At 42.6% G+C, this 22,133-nt stretch overlaps 1 protein-coding gene across 2 annotated transcripts in view; it reads right to left on the bottom strand.

Annotated features, from left to right (window-relative positions):
* Positions 1-8,063: 8,063 nt before the first annotated feature.
* WASHC2A (WASH complex subunit 2A) overlaps positions 8,064-22,133 on the bottom strand; it is a 57,353-nt gene continuing 43,283 nt past the window's right edge. The window contains exons 22-31 of one of the 2 annotated variants that reach the window (XM_007446782.1): positions 20,206-20,361; positions 18,309-18,491; positions 16,107-16,235; positions 15,898-15,978; positions 15,225-15,344; positions 13,928-13,990; positions 13,362-13,574; positions 11,116-11,733; positions 10,119-10,296; positions 8,064-8,408 (exon numbers count right to left, since the gene is read on the bottom strand). In XM_007446782.1, coding sequence (XP_007446844.1) covers positions 8,269-8,408; positions 10,119-10,296; positions 11,116-11,733; positions 13,362-13,574; positions 13,928-13,990; positions 15,225-15,344; positions 15,898-15,978; positions 16,107-16,235; positions 18,309-18,491; positions 20,206-20,361 — 1,881 coding nt within the window. In that variant the 3' untranslated portion in view covers positions 8,064-8,268. The remainder of the gene's footprint in view (positions 8,409-10,118; positions 10,297-11,115; positions 11,734-13,361; positions 13,575-13,927; positions 13,991-15,224; positions 15,345-15,897; positions 15,979-16,106; positions 16,236-18,308; positions 18,492-20,205; positions 20,362-22,133) is intronic. The other variant, XM_007446783.1, reaches the window with a different exon arrangement.

Here is a 22,133-nt window from a genome sequence, read left to right as displayed (position 1 = left end):
GAATGCCGAACTGAATATTACAGAAATAAAGCCATGGGTGACCACTGCCTGTCCAAGGAATTTAGAGACATAAGATATAAAGATCATTTTTTTCACCACAGTAGTCTTCCACCGCAATACCCCAAATATAATAAACAAATGGTGGGAGAAGGTAACAGAAAGACAGATATGGAAGTCCTTCATCTGCAACAAGAATGTACAGAGTAATTATGGGCTAAAAGAAAACTAGCAACCTAGAACAGCACTAATTGCACTGGAACACCACCACAAATTTGGGCCCTAATCAATGGAGTAATTTCCAAAATCCAAAAAGAAGCAAGATTGGTAACCAAATTCAAAACTGAAATGTGTGCCTCTAGGAAATAATTATACTTCTCCTCAGCAGTAGAGATCACTGTAACAGAGAGCAAAGTAAGTCTAGGAAATCTAGTTAAGCCAGATTGGAGGACTAGATGATAGCAGAGGGGCAAACGGAAGCCCCAGTAGGCCAAAGACCTAGACAGTACTAAGGACGGGGTCCATGGACACCTTTTTTTTTTTTTTAAACATATCACTTTACACTTGGATGAACTCACTGATGTGGCAAGTCTGAATCAGCCCTGGACTTTTTTTTTTTAATAAATTTATTTTATTTTATCTATTTTTGGCTGTGTTTGGTCTTCGTTGCTGCGTGCGGGTTTCTCTCTAGTTGCAGAAAGCTGGGGCTACTCTTCGTTGTGGCGTGCGGGTTTCTCATTGCGGTGGCTTCTCTTGTTGCAGAGCACAGGCTCTAGGCGCACAGGCTTCAGTAGTTGTGGCTGATGGGCTCTAGAGTGCAGGCTCAGTAGCTGTGGCACACGGGCTTAGTTGCCCCACAGCATGTAAGATCTTCCTGGACCAGGGATTGAACCCGTGTCCCCTGCATTGGCAGGTGGATTCTTAACCACTGCGCCACCAAGGAAGCCCCATGGCCACCTTCTGAAAGTTGTGTTAGAGCATGCTTGACTGAGCAGATTATGGAACCCTATGATGCTGGTAAATGAGGGGCAATGGAGACTCAAAAACAGGATGGAAAATGATACAAGGACAGCTAAAAAATAGAAGAGGAAGAGGAAAGAAGAAGGCAGAGAAAAAAGTACGTTCAGAATTTTTACTAATAATTTAAAAAACATGCTTAGCTATTAAGAGTAATGGAGTCAAAAGAATGAAAAGAATTGAGAACAGTCTCAGAGACCTCTGGGACAACACTAAATGCAACAACATTCAAATTATAGAAGTTTCAGAAGAAGAAGAGAAAAAGAAAGGGACTGAGAAAATATTTGAAGAGATTATAGTTGAAAACTTCCCTAATACGGGAAAGGAATAGTCAATCAAGTCCAGGAAGCACAGAGAGTCCCATACAGGATAAATCCAAGGAGAAACACTCTAAGACACATATTAATCAAACTATCAAAAATTAAATACAAAGAAAAAATATTAAAAGCAGCAAGGGAAAAACAACAAATAATATACAAGGGAATCCCCATAAGGTTAACAGCTGATCTTTCAGCAGAAACTGCAAGCCAGAAGGGAGTGGCAGAACATATTTAAAGTGATGAAAGGGAAAAACCTACAACCAAGATTACTCTACCCAGCAAGGATCTCATTCAGATTCGACAGAGAAATTAAAACCTTTACAGACAAGCAAAAGCTAAGAGAATTCAGCACCACCAAACCAGCTTTACAACAAGTGCTAAAGGAACTTCTCTAGGCAGGAAGCACAAGAGAAGGAAAAGACCCACAATAACAAACCCAAAACAATTAAGAAAATGGTAATAGGAACATACATATCAATAACTACCTTAAATGTAAATGGATTAAATGCTCCAACCAACAGACATAGACTGGCTGAATGGATACAAAAACAAGACCTGTATATATGCTGTCTACAAGTGACCCACTTCAGACCTAGGGACACATAAAGACTGAAAGTGAGGGGATGCAAAAAGCTATTCCGTGAAAATGGAAATCAAAAGAAACCTGGAGTAGCAATTCTCATATCAGACAAAATAGACTTTAAAATAAGGACTATCAGAAGAGACAAAGAAGGACACTACATAATGATTAAGGGATCGATCCAAGAAGAAGATATAACAATTGTAAATATTTATGCACCCAACATAGGAGCACCTCAATACATAAGGCAAACCGCAAAAAAAAAAAAAAAGAAAGCTGGAATAGCAATTCTCATATCAGACAAAATAGACTTTAAAATAAAGACTATTACAAGAGACAAAGAAGGACACTGCATAATGATCAAGGGATCAATCCGAGAAGAAGATATAACAATTGTAAATATTTATGCACCCAACATAGATGAGGAGCACCTCAATACATAAGGCAAATGTTAACAGCCATAAAAGGGGAAATCAACAGTAACACAATCATAGTAGAGGACTTTAACACCCCACTTCCACCAGTGGACAGATCAACCAAAATGAAAATAAATAAGGAAACACAAGCTTTAAATGATACATTATACAAGATGGACTTAATTGATATTTATAGGACATTCCATCCAAAAACAACAGAATACACTTTCTTCTCAAGTGCTCATGGAACATTCTCCAGGAAAGACTCATATCTCGGGTCACAAATCAAGCCTTGTTAAATTTAAGAAAACTGAAATCATATCAAATATCTTTTCTGACCACAATGCTATAAGACTAGATATCTACTACAGGAAAAAAACTGTAAAAAATACAAGCACTTGGAGGCTAAACAATACACTGTTAAATAACCAAGAGATCACTGAAGAACACTATACACAAAAATAAACTCAAAAGGGATTAAAGACCTAAATGTAAGACTAGACACTATAAAACTCTTAGAGGAAAACATAGGCAGAACACTCTATGACATAAATCACAGCAAGATCCTTTTTGACCCACCTCCTAGACAAATGGAAATAAAAACAAAAATAAACATATGGGACCTAATGAAACTTAAAAGCTTCTGCACAGCAAAGGAAACCATAAACAAGACCAAAAGACAACCCTCAGAATGGGAGAAAATATTTGCAAACGAAGCAACTGACAAAGGATTAATCTCTAAAATATACAAGCAGCTCATGCAGCTCAATATCAAAAAAACACAACCCAATCCAAAACTGGTCAGAAGACCTAAGTAGACATTTCTCCAAAGAAGATATACAGATAGCCAACAAACACATGAAAGGATGCTCAACATCAATAATCATTAGAGAAATGCAAATCAAAACTACAATGAGGTATCACCTCACACCAGTCAGAATGGCCACCATCAAAAAATCTACAAACAATAAACGCTGGAGAGGGTGTGGAGAAAAGGGAACCCTCTTGCACTGTTGGTGGGAATGTAAATTGATACAGCCACTATGGAGAACAGTATGGAGGTTCCTTAAAAAGCTAAAAATAGAGCTACCATACAACCCAGCAATCCCACTACTGGGCATATACCCTGAGAAAACCATAATTCAAAAAGATACATGTACCACAATGTTCATTGCAGCTCTATTTACAAGAGCCAGGACATGGAAGCAACCTAAGTGGCCATCAACAGATGAATGGATAAAGATGTGGCACATATATACAATGGAATATTACTCAGCCATAAAAAGAAACAATATTGAGTTATTTGCAGTGATGTGGATGGACCTAGAGACTGTCATACAGAGTGAAGTAAGTCAGAAAGAAAAACAAATACCGTATGCTAAACATATATATGGAATTTAAAAAAAAAGGTTCTGAAGAACCTAGGGGCAGGTCAGGAATAAAGACGCAGACGTAGAGAATGGACATGAGGACACGGAGAGGGGGTAGGGGAAGCTGGGACGAAGTGAGAGAGTGGCATGGACATATATACGCTACCAAATGTAAAATAGCTAGCTAGCGGGAAGCAGCCGCATAGCACAGGGAGATCAGCTCAGTGGTTTGTGACCACCTAGAGGGGTGGGACAGGGAGGGTGGGAGGGAGACGCAAGAGGGAGGGGATATGGGGATATATGTATAGCTGATTCACTTTGTTATAAAACAGAAACTAACACACTATCGTAAAGCAATTATACTACAATAAAGATATTAAAAAAAAAGATCATGGGAAAAAAAGTAATGGCATCAAAAGACGTTTCTAAATCAATTTCCAAAACATTTCTCTCCTTCCTTCTGAAAAAGTTCTTAAAACACAACCATCAAAGATGAAAGGGAAGTTAAAGACAGGTAATGCGATAACAGTGCTGAATAACTAATTTCAGTAACTCGGAATCAGCTTTATCGATAAACTCTGTTGTAAAGAACAGCCATATAAGAGCATTTCTTTTAAACTCTTCCTCCGACATAAAGGGCGCCAGCATGTTATGCAGTCCTTAAAAATACCGACTCTTAATGAACCGTTTCTACTAAAGCCTGGAAATATACCTAAGTTTTAAATACAAGCTTCAGAATTATATCCACATCATGTACCCTAAACTCTGAAATCAATTTCCTAGCGGGACTGTGAAATCCTTCGGAGCCAACGCCTCTTCGAGCCTTCAGTGTTAGACACTTGAAGAGAACGGAGTCACCTGCGCAGCCCTTGCTCCTCCAGGATAAACTCCGGCTACCCAGACGCACGGGCCAGATCAGGAGGGTAGCGGTTAGGCTCCGCGTCAGAATCCGCGACTCGGAGGGCAGCACCTGTCGGGCGGGGCGGGGCACCCCGCGTCGCGCTCGCGGAGGGACAGAAAGTGGAGGCTGTCTCCTCCGCGAAGGCGGCCCGCCGCGCCGGTATCGCAGCAGCGGCGGCGACGGAGGGGGCGAGGCCAGGAGGCCAGCGACGGCAGCGCGCCCCGGCTCAGCGGCCCGCGGCCCTGGGCGCCCCCCGCATCCGGCCCGCTTGCCCTCACCGCCTCTCGTCCACTCCCTCGTCCGCCCGCAGGCCCGTAACGAGGTGCGGCCCCGCCAGCGACGCCGCGGCAGGCACCGAAGAGCAACGCTCAGTGGTCGCCGCGCCCCCGCCCCTTTGTGACACCGCGTACCAATCGCTCGCCGGTGCTCGCGTCGCCCTCCAATCAGCGGGGGCGGGGGCGGGACCTATCCGCTGGACGCCTGCGGGTGCTCGGGAGCCGGGGCTTCTTTTGCGTTCGGTGGTGGTTGTTGGTTAAGAGAGGCCCTGATGTTAATCCTGTATTACTAACAGTGGCCTGCTGACTATGGCCGAAGCGGGCGGGCTGGAGACCAGTCGCACAGGCTTCTGGGAACGGTGGCGTTGGCCTGTGGCCTAAGGAGAGTATGGACAGCACCCTCCCTGAGACCAACCTAAGGCGCTCTTAGAGGTGCCCGACGTGCTGCGGGGATAGTCCCCGTCGATGGCCTTTCCAGAGCCTGTGCACTTCTAGTGCGGTCCAGGCCGGCCTGCCTTAAACAAATCACCGTTCCTGCGCTTTATTGACCCCTATCGTTTCTGGTCTCACGTACCTCATCTGAAACATGGGGACATTGCCATGCCTGGTTGAAAGCAAGGGCGAAAGCAAACAAGCTCTGTAGATCTTATCCATTTATTCCTCATCCAATTTACTGAGAATTGTAGAGTTGAAGTTGAGTGGGTACCTTGGGTTGTCAAATCACAGCGTCGGCTATGCGGAGCCACCCTTTTTTTTTCCCTCCAGTTCTAATTCCCAAGCTGTTGAGCTCAGGTGCACAACATAACAGACAACACAAACCTTCCAGGCTGACATGGGCCCCCCACTGCTGCTTTTTATCTTCATTTCCTGTAGGTATTCTAAATCCAAGGCTTACGGATTTTCCAGCCCTCCTGGCCTACTGTTTTACTAGGTGAATTACTCAACTGACAATGAACAGGAATCTCCCTCTCACTGCAGCTTCACCTATCATCTTGTGACTCGGAGGAACCAGTCTAAAATGAACCCCAATGCCTAATCTCCATTGCCTGTCCCTTCTTACTCTCCTCTGAGACCCCACCCACCAAATTATCTCCATCATTCAACAAACCATTGAGTATACATTGAGGTATATGATAAGGGACTGTGCTTTCACTCATCTTCAGGCTCTCTTGCCACTGGTTCCTTCTTAAACTCTTAATACTGAGTTGACTGGAGCCCCGTGAGGACAGAGATATGATTATTATCTTTGCATACTAAATTCTTAAATGAGTGCCTGTGATGAAATGAACCTTACTGAAGCAAAACCTTAGTTTCTAAAAGCTGCCACCCCTCTCAGTCAGGGAGAACTGAGAGAAGGAGCTTTGCAGTCAGGTGGATGAGCTTAAAGCCTTGGGTTCCAACACTGGAAGCCCTGCTACCTTGGCCAGTTCATTCATTCTCACCATCATCATCTACCATGTTTCAAGGGCCAGATAGTTAACAAGGATCTTTGCATATTCTGTCCCATCACAATCCTGCAAGGTGGGTACTGAAACCCCTACTTGACAAAGAAGGAAACAGAAGCTAAGAAAGGTAAAACAATTTGCCTATACTCAAACAGCTCTCAGTGGCAGATTTAAATCTAGGTCTGAATAAAAAAATCCAAACTTGTTCCGCTAGTCCACTCTGCTTCCAGATTTTAGCCTCATCTGTGAAATGAGGACAACACCTATCTGGTAGAGTTAAGGAGACTGACATGAAAAGTGCCTACCATCAGACCAGTGAGTGTTAAGTTCCCTTCCCCTTTCAACCCTCTCAAATAGCAATTTGCCTATTTTCTAACTCTATTGTCTCCTGAATTCCCTGGAATCAATCCTAATCATGGGTCAGCAGATTTGATCATTCCAAAAGAAAAACATGTTTAACAAATGCTTACTGAGTCAGATCCCACATTGGGCTCAGAGCAGGAAACTGTACACAAGTAACCTAAGGGACAGAAGGAAGATGCACTAAAGGGATAGGGAAAAGGAATAGGCAGCTAGTATGTACCCTCTTCTGCTGTTGGGTCATTCTCACAGCAGAGCTGGACAAACAGTCGGTGTGTGAGAGCTATACAAAATCTCTGACTATGAGCAATTCCCAATTCAACCTTAAAGGTAACCAAGGAAGAACTTACTGGCTTCAGAATTGGTGAAGCCAACTGGGTCTGCTTACAAGATTGTGCCACGGTTACAGACTGAATACTCATGAGCAAGATGGCACAGCACAGGAAAACAGACTAGAAGGGCGGGGGGTGAGGTGGGGGGGTGGTCAGCCATCCACAATGGACGACACAGTTGTAGAACATTCCCATCAGTGCAGAGTTCTAGGAAACAGTGGTGCTCTAGAAGCTGACATTTCCATCCTCAGCACCTCTTCCTACCATTATCTGGGTTCATTCTGCCTCTTTCAAAAAATAATGCAAAGCTCCAAGGAATGGAAATGGATGCCTTAGAGCAAGGGTCAGCAAATTGTTTCCGTAAAGGGCCACAAAGAAAATATCTTAGACTCTGTAGGCCATCCAGTCTCTGACACAACTACTCAACTCTGGCATTGAAGGTAGGGTGAAAACCGCCATAGACAATACATAAATGAATGGGTATGGTTCTTTCCAATAAAACTTTATTTACAAAAACAGACAGTAGAGGACTACAGTTTGCCAAACCTTGCTTTAGTGGACCTACAGAGGCATCTTCAGAATTCAGTGGAATGAGAGAAAACCTCCTCTCCTATTACAAAGACTCATGAAGTATATAATCTCTCATCCTCTTCCTCTATCAAGTGACCTGGTTCAGGGCTTCCCTGGTGGCGCAGTGGTTGAGAGTCCGCCTGCCGATGCAGGGGACACGGGTTCGTGCCCCGGTCTGGGAGGATCCCACATGCCGCGGAGCAGCTGGGCCCGTGAGCCATGGCCGCTGAGCCTGTGCTCCGCGGCGGGAGAGGCCACAGCAGTGAGGGGCCCGTGTACCGCAAAAAAAAAAAAAAAAAAGTGCCCTGGTTCTGACTAAGTTAGGGCTCCCATACATGTAGGGAAGACTCTTGGTCATCTTTCTGGCATTTGCTACCTCTGGGAGTCCCTGCCCACCCATGAAAGGCACAAATAGGTTTCTTTTCTAATGACCCTAAACCATGGCCCCACCAAGGCTAATCAAAATATGGTTAAAAAAGCAAAAACAATAACGAAACAGTGAAACATTTATTTCTGTTTGGCAGTATTAAGCATGATTAAAACCAGTACAGAAAAATACTAAGTACGTTGGGTAAGAAGTGAGCTAGCTGTTTCAGTATATGCTTTTTATAATTCAGTTAAGACAGTGAGCACAGAAGACAGCATCATTAACTCAAGGATGTAGCTGAAGGATACCCTGTACACTCTACTGGCCTCCAAAGGCGTTCAAGGGATCATCAAATATGTTGGACACCTTCTGTTCAGATCTTGATTCAGGCACTGTCTGTGAAGATCGACTTTTTGGTTTGGTTGTCTTAGCCTGGATACCAGAGGAGAAGATATCATCTTTAAAAAGGAAAAAAAGAAAAAAAGAAAAAAAAAAAAGAGTTGCTGAATAGGCAAGAAAATGGGTGCTTTTAAGACACATCTACACAAACAACCAAAGACTCAAGTCTGACAACAGTATGGGATACCAAAAAACACTAAGAGCCAAGCCTCTTAGATTCTGGTCCTGGTTCTGCTACTAAGTTTTATGATCACATACAAGTCACATTTTCTCTCTGAGCATAATTTTCTCAGCTACAAAGCTGTGTGTGTGCACATGCAGGAGAGGAAAAGTGGAAAGATAACTGAATCTCCAATCCAGCCCCTGACTTTACCATCTATGCATTATACTTATTTCTACATTCTTTTCCCACTGGATTTTAAAAGGAAAAGGCACTAAAAATAAGCAAAGGGAAATCCAACACACGTCACCCTCTTTCAGAATAAATGCATCTGTTTGCAGCACCTAAATGCTAAGCGTGTCTAAGTCTTTATGACTACATTTGTGTTTAATGTTTCACTGACTCTAATGCTCCGTGACTCATTTTACTCAGTAATGATAGCAACCCAGTAATGTTACTGCTAGGATTCTATTCTACTGCGATTTTAGCATGTGTACATAAAGATATGTATGTACAAATGTTAAAGATTATGGCATCATTTGTAACAGAGAAAATGGAGAAACAATCTAGATCACTCTCAATAGGCTAAGGCTAAATATAAAGCAACAGTACACAACTACTAAAAACAAGGAAGTAGATCTCTATGTACTGACATGGGAAAACACTGAAAAAATAAGTATACGTTTATATGTATACAAACCTATATTACTGTCACCACAGCTGAAAGGGGACATACCAAACTCTCAATAATAGTTACCTCTAGGGCTAGCTTTTTACTTTTTACATTTTACAAATAGTATTAATCTATTATAACATGTATTACTTTTTTTGTAATAAAGTCTCTTCTGTACCTTGCAGTGGGAAGCAGGTAGAGACAGAGCACACTTGCTTGGGGAGTCGAAAAAGTGTGGCTTTGCAGTACCAGCTTTCTCCCAGTTAACCCCAAGGTCCAGACTGGGAGAGAGGAGGTGGGGGAGTAGGAAGTGTATATGGCCTCAGCCCGAGTCCTATACACTAACACAGGACATATCAGAAGCCCTACATTTCGGGTTATGGGGCATTTGGCTTGCCCAGTAATAAAGTAGACATTATACTAGGGAGAGAAAATGAGCATGTTTACAAACACAGAAGATCTTTGGTGAGAGGTAAAGTCTGAGTTACAGCCTGCTTTCCTCCTGCACTGCCCCTCCATCCTCCGAACCACTGATGCTCACTCTCCAGCCAGAACTGCATCACACCCGAGGCAGCCACCTCAGCCTACTTTAGCATGTGGGGTAGTTTCTGATCCTCCTTTCATGACATCAGTGTTCAGATTTGTCATAGATGATTGGCAGGGGGCACACTAAGAAAAAAGCTAAATTATACTTGAAAGTCAAGCTCTGGGCTCCTTCAAACTCCTTGATATCCATCATAACAAAACATTGTTTCACCAAAATGACTAGGCCATTTACTTATCCACCCTCAGTCTATCTCAGGAGTATATAGCAAGTCAAAGGAAACCCACTGGGGAACATTTTCCAGGAAAGGGTCAAGACAAAGGTCGCAGGAGAAATATCAAGTCACTGAACAGTAATGACTCTCTCTGTCATATGTAGAAAACTAAACTTACCCATATCATCATCAAATATAGACTTAGCTTCCACTTTCTTTTTGGACTTTTCTTTTGGTTTTACAGTTAGGTCAGCAAAGATATCAATGTTATCATCAAACAAGTTGGAGTCAAACGTTCTTTCCTTCTCTCTTGTTTTTTGTGAGGCTTTCATTGCTTCTGTAGCAAATATGTCATCCTTGTAAGCCAAAAAACAAGCAAAAAAATTTTAAATCAAGTTTTTACTTTACTACATACACTAATTTCAACAAGTTGTAGTAATGCAAACTGCCACAGGGTTCTGGAACAGCCATGTGAGCTGCCCCTCTATCGGGAATTGCTACTCCAGATCTCTGCCTGGCACGGTCCTTCTCTTTCTTCTAGTCCCAGCTAAACCTCGAGCCGTACAGAGAACCCTTCTCTACCAGTCCTACCTGAAGGAGCACCTCCCACCCCAACGCATCACTCTGCCCCACTGCCCTGGGTTGTTTTCTTTAAGGCCCTTAACATTACCTGAAAACGTTATTTATATGCGGCTCTGTCTATATCCAATTCCCCTCCCTGAGAGCTCTGGGGAGCAGAGCACTGGTCCTAGTTCACCTTGTGCTTCCACTTCCCAGATGCTCAATAAACATCTGCCCGAAGAGTGTCACTGAAGGCCTTACCGCTTGCGTTAAATCATCAGCTCCAGCCAGGGCCTGTTTCCCCAAGAACCAGAGGTTAAACACTCAAGCTGTAGAGATGCTACTTTATCTATGCTGACTGCAGCAATAGCCAGATAAAAACTATAAAAATCAAGACTTGCATCAATGGTTATGGCCAGAAACAAAACAGAAAAACACTTCTGAATAAGTTTCAGAGTTATTAATAAAAGAACCTAATTATAATTACTAAGCAAGTAGATACAGGGCAGCAACCAAACAGGTTTAATGCAATCTGTGGCTCAAATGACCCAATCAGGTATTTTCCTTAACAAAGAACCCCGCACAAAAATGTATTGTTATGTCCTATTACCTACCTCAAAAATATCTTGTGCTTTTGTGATAACATCCTGCTGACTGTTGGATTTTGACTCATTCTTCTTGCCTTTCTGGTCTGTAAAGAGATTGTCCTCATCTTCCAGGAGAGGGAAAAGATTTGTTTTCTTTGCTGGTTTTGGTTTAACAGACTGAAAGAGATCATCATCACTGACTGCCTCACTGAGAGCAGGAAACATGGGGCTTTTTTCTTTACTTCCCCCTGCCGGGTTGGCCAGGCTGTCTGCTGCCTTCACCTTGGCTTTTCTTCTCCCCGTGGACTGAGATGCAATGCCCTTGGAAAAGATATCTCCAGAATCAAAAAGGTCATCCTCAAGAGGTTGACCCAGAGATTTCACAAAGGGGTTTCTGTCTGTCCCAAGCATAGGACCACCTGCCCAAGTTGGAATGGCAGCTGCCACGGCCTCCTCAGAGCTGTCTTCTCCACCAGCTGCCCTGGGCTGTGGCTGATGACCATCTGGTGAAACGATGCCATCTGCCAATTGTGCAACAAATCCCCTGGGGATACTCATGTCCTCAGCCTCACTGGACTCCTGGGCAGCCAACCGCCGAGCTGCGCGTGTCTGTGGTCTGCGCTTCCCTCTCACTTTGACCCGGGTCTGCAATGGCAAAAACCACATGCTGACCTGATGGTTTTTTAAAAGGTGCTCAAAACTAACATAGCAAATCATCAGCAACTCAAAATACTGTTAGGTTGTCAGGTTCCCCTCAATCGAGATATTATCTAAGACAGAAGAGGTTATTTCTTAAAGATTTCCAAAGGCGTTTAATAGCTCCTTGTACTCTAAGACTCATTCTTAATCCTTCAGTGTCCCCCATTTTTGAGTCTTTTGAGGGCAATTTCTGTTCAATTTGATACAAAAGGCTTCATCTGCCACTGGAAGCCACACTGCTCGTGCCACACTGTCCTGTGTCCCACAGCACTCCCTGGACCCTTCCTTCTCTGCCCTAAGTTTATATGTGGGTATCTTTCAAAACAAGAAAGAATCAGTGGGATTCTGGCAATAAGCTTTACAGGGGGATAGCCTAAAATCAGGCTCCAGAAACAGGGAGATAAGATGATAAAGACAGAATGATAATCTCAGATGCTCTTTTCTTCAAGTCAACAAACACTAAATCCAAATTTTAAATATTTCACGTAAAAAAATGTGGCTTAGGAATCAGAACTTTCAATATAACCTCAAAATATGAGTCACTTATTAGCAATAATGCAGTATTTGTAATATTTTCCAACATATACCATCAAGTAGTTTTAAGAAGGCACAAGCTACTTTGGGCAAAGTACTTAACTGTACTTTGCCTATGTCGAGGAAATTTCACGAATTATTTCAGGAACAATTTAAACTTAACAACAACAAAATAAGCTAACAGAAAAAAAGGAAAGGAGGGATGTTTTATTTTTCATAAGTAAAACAGGTTTGGGAACACTTGAAATGAATGTATTTGCAGGGTCATCCTCGGTACTGTTGATTACTCAGATAACAGCTAAGATTTTTTTAGAGAAGGAAGACTGGATAGAAGAAAAGAGAACCAATTGAAATAAAAGTAAAACCTCAAAGAGGTCATGGTCCATCCAGCACAAGTCCACAGTCCTATGCAGCAGTGTGACAGGACCGTAATTGCCACGGGATCTCAGAGAGGGAGCCCAGGACAGGGGCAGGAGGGGAAATGTCACAGAAACTGTGAAGTTTGTGCAGAGCTGTCGATGAGAAAGAGCATTCCTGACAGAGGAAGCAGCATGAGCTGATGGCAGCAGCACGTTGGGGCATGTGTGTTTGGGGAATGGTTCCTTGTGACTGGACTTAGGCTGACAGTGTGGGGCGACTGGTGGGAAAGCTGGAAGCTTCGGTTAGCACAGACTGTAAATGGCTTTAATACCAAACCAAGGAGCTTGAACGTCCTCCTTTGAGCAGTAAGGAGACGGCAGAGGAAGCAAACAGTAAGGACATGATCTGCTCAGTGTTCAGAAGGCCTCCAGGTGGCAGCCAGGAGCTAGTGAGCTAGCTACTGAGCAGAATGTAAATGTAACAAAGGCAGGCAGTGAAAGAGTGGACACAGAACTAGGGAGGTGGAAGGAGGGCGGAGAGGCTCAAGGAAAGATGAGGCGCCTCCTTCAAATGAGGAATCGGGGTCAGCCTATCGTGTGCAACTGATGAACTCGGAAGAAACATACAAACTGTTCTGGTTTTAAAAAAAGCAGGCAAGAAAGCAAAGGTGGTTTCATCACCTTGTTCACACTGTGTAAGGTGTCTGCCTGAGCTGGAAGGTCAAAACTCACGCCGGCCTCCCCACTCCCGGGAAGAGTGGGCATACTTTCCAGACTGTGGATTCTCCCAGGTTCAGACGAAGGAACACCCAATTCTGGCAAAACAGACTTCATTCCAGAGATCTGGGGAGCCGCTGTAGGCAGCAAGGCTGCTGGGTTAATTGCTAAATTTGCCTAAAGAAGAAAAATGAAACTTACTCTGTATGTTTTCTTAAACACAACAGTCTACTCTTATTACTGTGACACATGACGAAAGACTTGGTGTATGTAATATATAGTACGAGAGGAGAAAGAGAAAGGCAGGGAAGTCTCCTGATCTAGTCTTAGAATTAAAACAGAGGGCTATACCCCTGTGCCCACCACAGGACCAAAGAAGAGATGTTACAGACACAGCACACAGGAAGCAACAACCAGAGGGTGGGGAAGAGATGAGAAAACGCCTGGCAGCAGCTGACAAAAGAAAAACCCAAGAAAGTTTACAGATGCCACAAGGCTGGCAATGAAGGTTCCAGACACGTTATAATTACTTGAATTTTCCAGATCCAAGGGGATGGCTCTTTGGTTTTAAATGGAGCGGGACCTGGTGAGTCCTGTGTGAAATTACACTCAGTTAAAAATCCATTGGGGAAATAGAAAAGTGTCTCTTGGACTACACATATGCCTGAAAATAAATCTGTGATGGAACAAAGCTGTTGGTTTCTATAATTCTATAATGGGAAAGGCATTCAAATCTCTCCTGGGGCCTCAAAACATTTCACTAACATTACTTCATTTGTGCTTCCTTATCCATTGTGAAAGTGGAAGGCTGTAAGACCACACATGGAGGAAAGGGAGACAAAGATCATGAATAAGATTCATAAGAATTATAGTGTATCAGAGCCCCAAAACTGGACCAGCTGGAAACATGACCATGCTGGTTACCTCACACAGCAAATATTACAGAGCACACAGGAATTCACCCAAGCCTAATGCACTAGTTCTAGAAGCAAAAGAAGCTGAGACTTGAGTCGCTGGAGATGTGTGAGTCCTGGTGCCTCATTTTCACAGCTCAGAACACTGAGGCCTCAATGAGACATCCGGGGACAGCTGTAAGCCAGGACCAAGAACTCACTGTCTAGCCCTGCTCTGCCCTCAGGAGGAGCGCCACAGAGAAGACTGCTGAGGATGGAGGCCTAATAGCAATGATCTCATAAGACATAACACAGAGAGGGAATCAAGAAAGTGGACATAATTCATATTTAATTCTAATGGAACCCTCCTCCAAGGTAGCCCAAAGGGAGAAATGTTGTTCTACTGGGAAGATCTTAATCCTGCCTTAACTCTATCTTGGAATCGAATTTGCAGGTACTCCACAAGTAATAATGATAAGTATAGATTCATGGAACCAGTGTGGAGTGAGGAGAGGAGAAATGAGCAGGGGTTAAAAAAAAAGTAAACAAGGGCTTCCCTGGTGGTGCAGTGGTTGGGGGTCTGCCTGCTGATGCGGGGGGCGTGGGATCGTGCCCTGGTCCGGGGGGATCCCATGTGCCGCGGAGTGGCTGGGCCCGTGGGCCATGGCCGCTGGGCCTGCGCGTCTGGAGCCCGTGCTCTGCGGCAGGAGGGGCCGCAGCGGTGAGAGGCCGGCGCACCGCAAAAAAACAAAAAACAAAAAACAAAAAACAAAAACAAAACAAACAAACAAAAAGTAAACAAAGGGAGGTAGTCCTAGTTGCTATTTTCTCCTTAATTAAGAGAACTCTGAATGACCCCGGGTCTGCATGATGCAATTAAACTATACTACAATGCAAACAAGAGCTGAAAGTCCTTAAAGAGATCAGTTCTAACCTGAGGTGTTTCCGGTTTCCATATGCCTTTTTCTTTGATGCCTGGAGTGGATTCAGGATGTTTCTGGTTCTTGAAAGAGGAAACAGAGTGGTCTTTTTTCACTACCTTCTTTTCTGGGATCTTCAAAAGCAAAGAATACCCAAAGTCTGTCAAGTATCTTAGAAATTTTAAGGAAAAGTCATAATACAAAAAGAGAAAATAGCTTCTGACTTTTAAAAGTCATTTCACAAATGAGGGTTGAACAAACAAATTTAAAGGCAGCATTTCTGAAATAGAGTTCTAAAGACCAGGCGTCCTCTCAGTGATAATGAGAAAATAGAGAGTACTTAAAAATCTACTGGGGAAGGGAGGGAAATGACACACATGGCCTAACACTCAGATTTACAGCTTTGCACCTGAAAGGCATGAATATTTTGTCACCATATCAGATGTACTGGTCTTTCAATGAACAACTTAAAAATCCAACAGATTTGTAATACGGTAAGAGAGCCTGGGTTAGTTAATAGTTTAACGTTAGGAAACATAAGATGGAGACAACCTTAACTCCATCATGAGCACATTATTTGCTGTTCATTTACTAGTGAGCATTTTCCTTAGTCACAAAAGGGGACATTCATTTCCTTTCCCAGAAGCCTTCCCACACACCGCAGTATTGAGAACAAAAGTCTGATACCAAAGGATGCGACTTGGCAGAGCTGAAAAGATCATCATCTTCATCATCCCCAAACAGGCTCCCAACACTTGGCTCTAACATCTAGAACAGAAAAAACTTAAATTCAATATCCAAAACAAAAACAATTTACAAAGAGAGTCAGGTGAGCTACAGAGACAATATTTAACATAATAACAAAGCTATGACATGGAGAACCATTTGGAACTGACCCTGGTTTTTTTGGTGCCGGAGAAAAGGTCAACGTCTGGGTCATTGTCCTTCTGAAGCTTGCGACTAAAAAGGAGCTCTTCATCCTGAAAGACACCTGTGCTCTTGGGGCAGGCATTAGGATCAGGACTCTAGGAAAAAAGAGGGAAGTTCATGTATTTTATAGACTCCTAGGGCTTTACCTCAAGGAAATAATATACAGCTACAAAGATGAAGCAACAAAGATATTCCTTGTGGCTCTGTTTATAGTGGCTAAAGGTTGGACACAGCCTGAGTGCCCATCAGAAGGGGAATGACACAGTCACATAATGGAATACTTTGGAGATACTAAAAACAGTGGAGGGCTTCCCTGGTGGCGCAGTGATTGAGAGTCCACCTGCCGATGCAGGGGACACGGGTTCGTGCCCCGGTCCAGGAAGATCCCACATGCCATGGAGCGGCTGGGCCCGTGACCCATGGCCGCTGAGACTGCGCGTCCGGAGCCTGTGCTCCGCAACGGGAGAGGCCACAACAGTGAGAGGCCCGCGTACCACAAAAAAAAAAAAAAAAAACAGTGGAGAATATGTTTACAAAAACAGATAACATATACATAATCTGGAAAGATCATCTTTCAACCTTTGTGTAGTATCTGAATCTGAACTGTTTATTTAAAAAACAATCCTTAGTTCCATACTGAGGAACATTTTAGGGGTGAAAACACATAAAGTTAAACAAGTTCTCTCCATCTCATGCCCAAAGGGAAGAATGAGACAGCAGCTGACTTAATACCAGAAATTACACAGAGTGGTCAAGCACATATCCCTAACTTCTATTTACCAGCATCTTAGGCCAAAGAGCTGGCACGGGTGTGATCAGCCAACCTTCCCCTATGCCCATCCACCTTCCACCCCACTACCTTCAGATTCCAAACAAGTTCTTTCTGTTTGCTAGGGTATCTGACATTTGAAAGTTACTATCACATTACTTGGTTTGATACTGTAATGCCCCAGACTTGATATTCTAAAATTCTTCCCTTTCTTTAGTATCACAACCACAGACAGAAACAAACAGAAAAACTCACTTCTGACAAAATGTGTCACATTAAAAATTAACTAATAATTATTATTGATTACACATAAAAATTAGTGTAACATAGCAACTAAGGTTCAAAGTTTTACAACCGTGAAAATCATATACAAAATCAAACACAGTAAGAGACTGGAAGAAAATACAGCAAATTATTCATATTCACTGTGTGTAGCTCTCATTTATAAGCGGGGCTATCCTACTGGTATAATAAGAAAATTCATAAAACATTTGTTGTAAATATCAACATGGACTATATATCCTCAGTTTGATTTACAAAAAATTATTGGCAATCTATGGCCCATCACTGTTTTCTCTTTTTTCAATACTTCTATTGAGATAAAATTCACCTATTTAAAGTGTGTAATTCAATCGTTTATAATATATTCACAAAGCTGTGCAAATACCACCACAATCTAAATTTAGAACATTCTCATCATCCCATAAAGAACCTCCAAACCTACTAGCAGTCACTCTCTATTCCTGTCCACCTCTTTCCCCAGACCCAGGCAACCACTGATCTATTTCCTCTCTCCATGGATTTGCCTATTCAAGACATTTCAAATAAATGAATTCATACATAATGTGTTTGTCACTAGCTTCTTTCATTCAGCACGTTTTCAAGATTCATCTATGTTGTACCATGTATCAGTAATTCACTCTTTTCATTGCCAAATAATATTCCATTGTATGGCTAAAGCACATTGTGTTTATCCATTCATCAGCTGATAGACATTTGAGTTGTTTCCATCTTTCGGCTATTATGAATAATACCTGTTGGGAACATTATAGTCAAGTTTTTGTGTGAACTTATGTTTTAATTTCTCTTGGTTATATACCTAGGAGTGGAATTGCTAGGTCATGTGGTAACTCTTATATTTAAGAATCTGAGGAAGCACCAAATTGATTTCTGAAGTGGCAGCACCATTTTACATTTCTAACAGCAATGAATGAGGTCTCCAGTTTCTCAACATCCTCACCAACACTTGGCCATTATCAAAAAAGTCAACAAGTGATGGTAAGAATGTGAAGAAGCTGGAACCCTCCATTCTTCAGCAACTCACATCACAGAACTGACACTGTGAAATGAGACTCTTTTATCCTTCTAAAGATTTGAACCTTTACAGCTTTTTGCTCACCTTTCCTACTTCTTTCTTCGGAGCTTGGAAGCTGTTTTGATCTTCTGTTTTATCCTCTTCCTCATCAAATAAGCTAAGAACAGTTTTGGTTCTAGTTTTAGCTCCTCTGTCCAATAGGGATGATGCAGAAAATAAATCAGAATGCTTGGCTGCTTCCTGAGTAGATACATCCAGAGATCCTTCCTGAAAATGGAAATAGTAAGGAAAAAAAATGAGTAACACCTGGAAACAAAAATTCTATTGTGGGGCCTCCCAAGCTCCTCATTAATTCAGTAACTGTCACACCTGCATGTTTCAGGTCATGACAGCTAATCACACCTACTCCCAGGTAACAAAACACTCAGGCCAATTCTTGATCGGCCACTCCAATGGAGAGTCTAGTACAGATAATTCATAATCAAAGATGATTTTTTTCCAATCAGTTTAAAGCCTATATTTATAACTCCTTCCAAACAAGATACATATATATCAGTTATAACCCTGAGCCACATAGGTTGCTCATGAGCTATAAATAACTTCGAAGTCACAGGTATGACACAAATGCCAATCACTGGAAATGGATCATATGTTTCCTAGTATTTAACTAACACGTAACTCCAAAGGAGAGGCCTAATTGACAGAACTGGACACAACTTGTAGAAGGCTTATACTGTATTATGCAATTAGAAGAATCTCTAAAATAATCATAAAATGCAATATTTATTCATTCAACCAGCACCACCTTTCAGGCAAGATACCATTGACTGTAAGAATCACTGTTCCTGTATGAACTGCCAAGAAAAAAAAAACAAACCTCCCAATTAAACATGCCATCGATTGTGAGGTGCATCCTAATTTCAAAGTGGTTAAACTATGAAGGAAATATATACTTCTTTAAAGAAAATATGTAATTTTGAAAGTGCCTACTATGTGCGAGGTAATAAGCTAAGCACCACAGATGCAATGGAGAGCAAAACGAACATGGCCCCAATCTTCAAAAAGTTTATCCTCAAGCAAGGGAGACAGCAGTACAACAAGCAGCTAGAGTTCAAGGGGAAAATGGGCTACAGCAACACAGAAAAGGTCACATTGAAACAACAGGAAGAGAATGTCACACAGTGATTCAGGTATAGGTAAAACGTTTGCATCACTGTAGCCCCAAGAAGCCTCGACAGGAAAAGTATATGCAACATTCTTCACATAGGCCCTAGAAGAGAGAGTAAACCTAGATAGCTGAACACACACAAGTACGAGAGTACGAGAAAAGTTAGAATAAAAGAAAAAGTAGACAGAGACTGAAAGAACTGCTGATTCCCAGATGCAGCCAGCAGCCTTATCCACAGGCCTCCTGCAGGAGAGGACAGCCCACCCAGGAGAAGAAAGTTAATGCTTTAGAAGAAAGCCAAATTTCACTTCACTCTGTAATTCACAGCCAACAACAACTAAATGTAAAAGATTGGTAAACTAAAATCTTCTTAAAGCTGTCATTGTAATTTAAGTACAGGTGGGACTAGAAGAGAGCAAGGGGAAACAGACTACGGAGAAGAGAGCCAGTCAGAAAGAACAGACGTGCAGAGAGAAAACCGAAAGGAAAAATGAGATGAGACAGAGAAGGGCAAAATGGACACTGACACAATGACCACAATAATGTAAAACGGGAAAAATGCACATCATTGTGTGCGCACATATGCCTAGAAAAGAGATGGAGAGGCAAGAGCAATGTTGAAGGTCTCCCTGAATGGCAGGATCACAGATTTTCTTCTTCATACTTTTCAGTGTTTTCAAAATTTTCAACAAATGAGCCGTTTGTTTTCTGTGGTAGAAAAATGTGAGGGTAAGTGTGTGCGTGTGTGGGTTTTACAAGAACACGTGAGAGACAAAAATATCAGATTATACAAGAAAAAAGAAAAAAGTCCACCTTTCCTGACTCCTCAGCCACACTAGTTCTCCCAAATTCTGACGACTCTTTGGTGCTCTCAGCCTTCTTAGCCACCGGTTTCACTCCCAACCGTGCCTCCTTCTCTTCTTCATCACTGAACAGCAGAGGTGGTACGTCAGGGACAGTCTCTTTTTTCTATCAGAAGAAGAATAAATGACATCCTCAAAAACAAACAAACAAAACGTGTGCCTGACGAGCATGGCAATGTATAGAACAAGCCAGAAGCACAGTCCTCTTTAAGGCATTAGCTAAACTTTGGGGTCGGGAGAGACAGGACAGGACAGTGAAGGGGGCACAAACAGGGAGAAGCAATACCACCACTACCTCAGACTTGCAGACAGTTTCTGCCACCACAAGGTCTGCACCTGTCTCCTTGCATTTGTTAACTCCTTGTGTGCCCCATGGCTTAGATCCTAACCTCTGCCACCCAATCATTAGTCTCTCCTCTCTGCCTCCCTCCCCTTACCTTTCGGCTGCATGACATCATCCAGAGCTGCCTTGCTAAAATAAAACACCCACCAGATTACTTCATCTCCCACCCCAAACCTGCGCTGTGTGCATTAAGCAAATGCTAAACATGACAATCAACTGGCCCCTCTTTATGACCCTCATCTATCTGCACCTCATCAATCCTCACTATTCCTTAAACCTACTGTAAACTTCCACACTTCCACGCTTGATCTGCACTGTCTAGAGAAACAAATCCTCCTCATCTTTCAAGCAAGGCCCAGCTCAGATGTCACCCACGAAGGTTTTCCTGTTCTCTTCAGTAAGCATCAGGTGCTTCGTTGATAAGAATATTTATGTCTATACCTAGCCCTTACTATACTTTCCTCCTAATTTACATTAATAGCTATCGCACATCTCTTTGTCCACTCATTTGAAAGGATCATGCAGTATATTTCCACAGCCAGTCACGGTGTTTCATATCAAGCGGGTGCTCAGCACAAGTTTGTGAGCACTTTGCCCCATCTCTCATCTGTTCCTTACCTGGGAGGCAGGGATTTCAGAGATTAGGAAACTGAGGTCATGTGACTTGCCCAGAGTTATTGGCATCCTTGAGGCAAGTGACTTATCAAAAATGCTTGAGGGGGCTTCCCTGGTGGCGCAGTGGTTGAGAGTCCGCCTGCCGATGCAGGGGACACGAGTTCGTGCCCCGGTCTGGGAAGATCCCACATGCCGCGGAGCGGCTGGGCCCGTGAGCCATGGCTGCTGAGCCTGCGCATCTGGAGCCTGTGCTCCGCAACGGAAGAGGCCACAACAGTGAGAGGCCCGCGTACCGCAAAAAAAAAAAAAGGTTGAGAGAAAAGCAGTAACTCTATCCTACTAACTAGACTAGATGATATGAGGAAGTAAGCTTTGAAGCAATATCTAAATCGAGTTAGGTGGACAAGTTTGGGAAACTAAAGAAGAACATGACTGACTATGATAGAAAAAACTATGAATAAATAAGAATAAGGTAAGCAAATTTTTAGTTATTGTTAGAAAACGGTCCTTAAAGTGCATCATCATTAGAACTTGAAATAAAAGACTGGAAACCCACAAAAGAGTTTCAGAAGAAATAAAACGAAACCAAAGTGATCAAAGGAAAAAATTTTTGTGGGATGTGCTGGACTCACTGAAAACTGTATGTTGATGCAAGTGGATCAAGGTAAAAAACGAGACTGATGTACAGTGGACCAAATTCTCCCTTCATATAACTATGGTCCTTAAACCAAGGAAAATGCCACCCAAACTACTGATTTTAAATCTTCCTAAAGATAAGCCGACTCTTCACCTTCATTCTGAAATTAATTTCTTGATAGGTTTACAGCTGAGTTGTATTTAACTTACTTTAAAATATTCTAGGATCTCTTGGGCTTCCCTGGTGGCGCAGTGCTTGAGAGTCCGCCTGCCGATGCAGGAGA

The sequence above is a fragment of the Lipotes vexillifer genome, unplaced genomic scaffold (genome assembly GCF_000442215.2).
Source record: "Lipotes vexillifer unplaced genomic scaffold, Lipotes_vexillifer_v1.1 scaffold1237, whole genome shotgun sequence".
NCBI lineage: Eukaryota > Metazoa > Chordata > Mammalia > Artiodactyla > Lipotidae > Lipotes > Lipotes vexillifer.
This window is presented reverse-complemented; position numbering and strand designations above follow the sequence as displayed.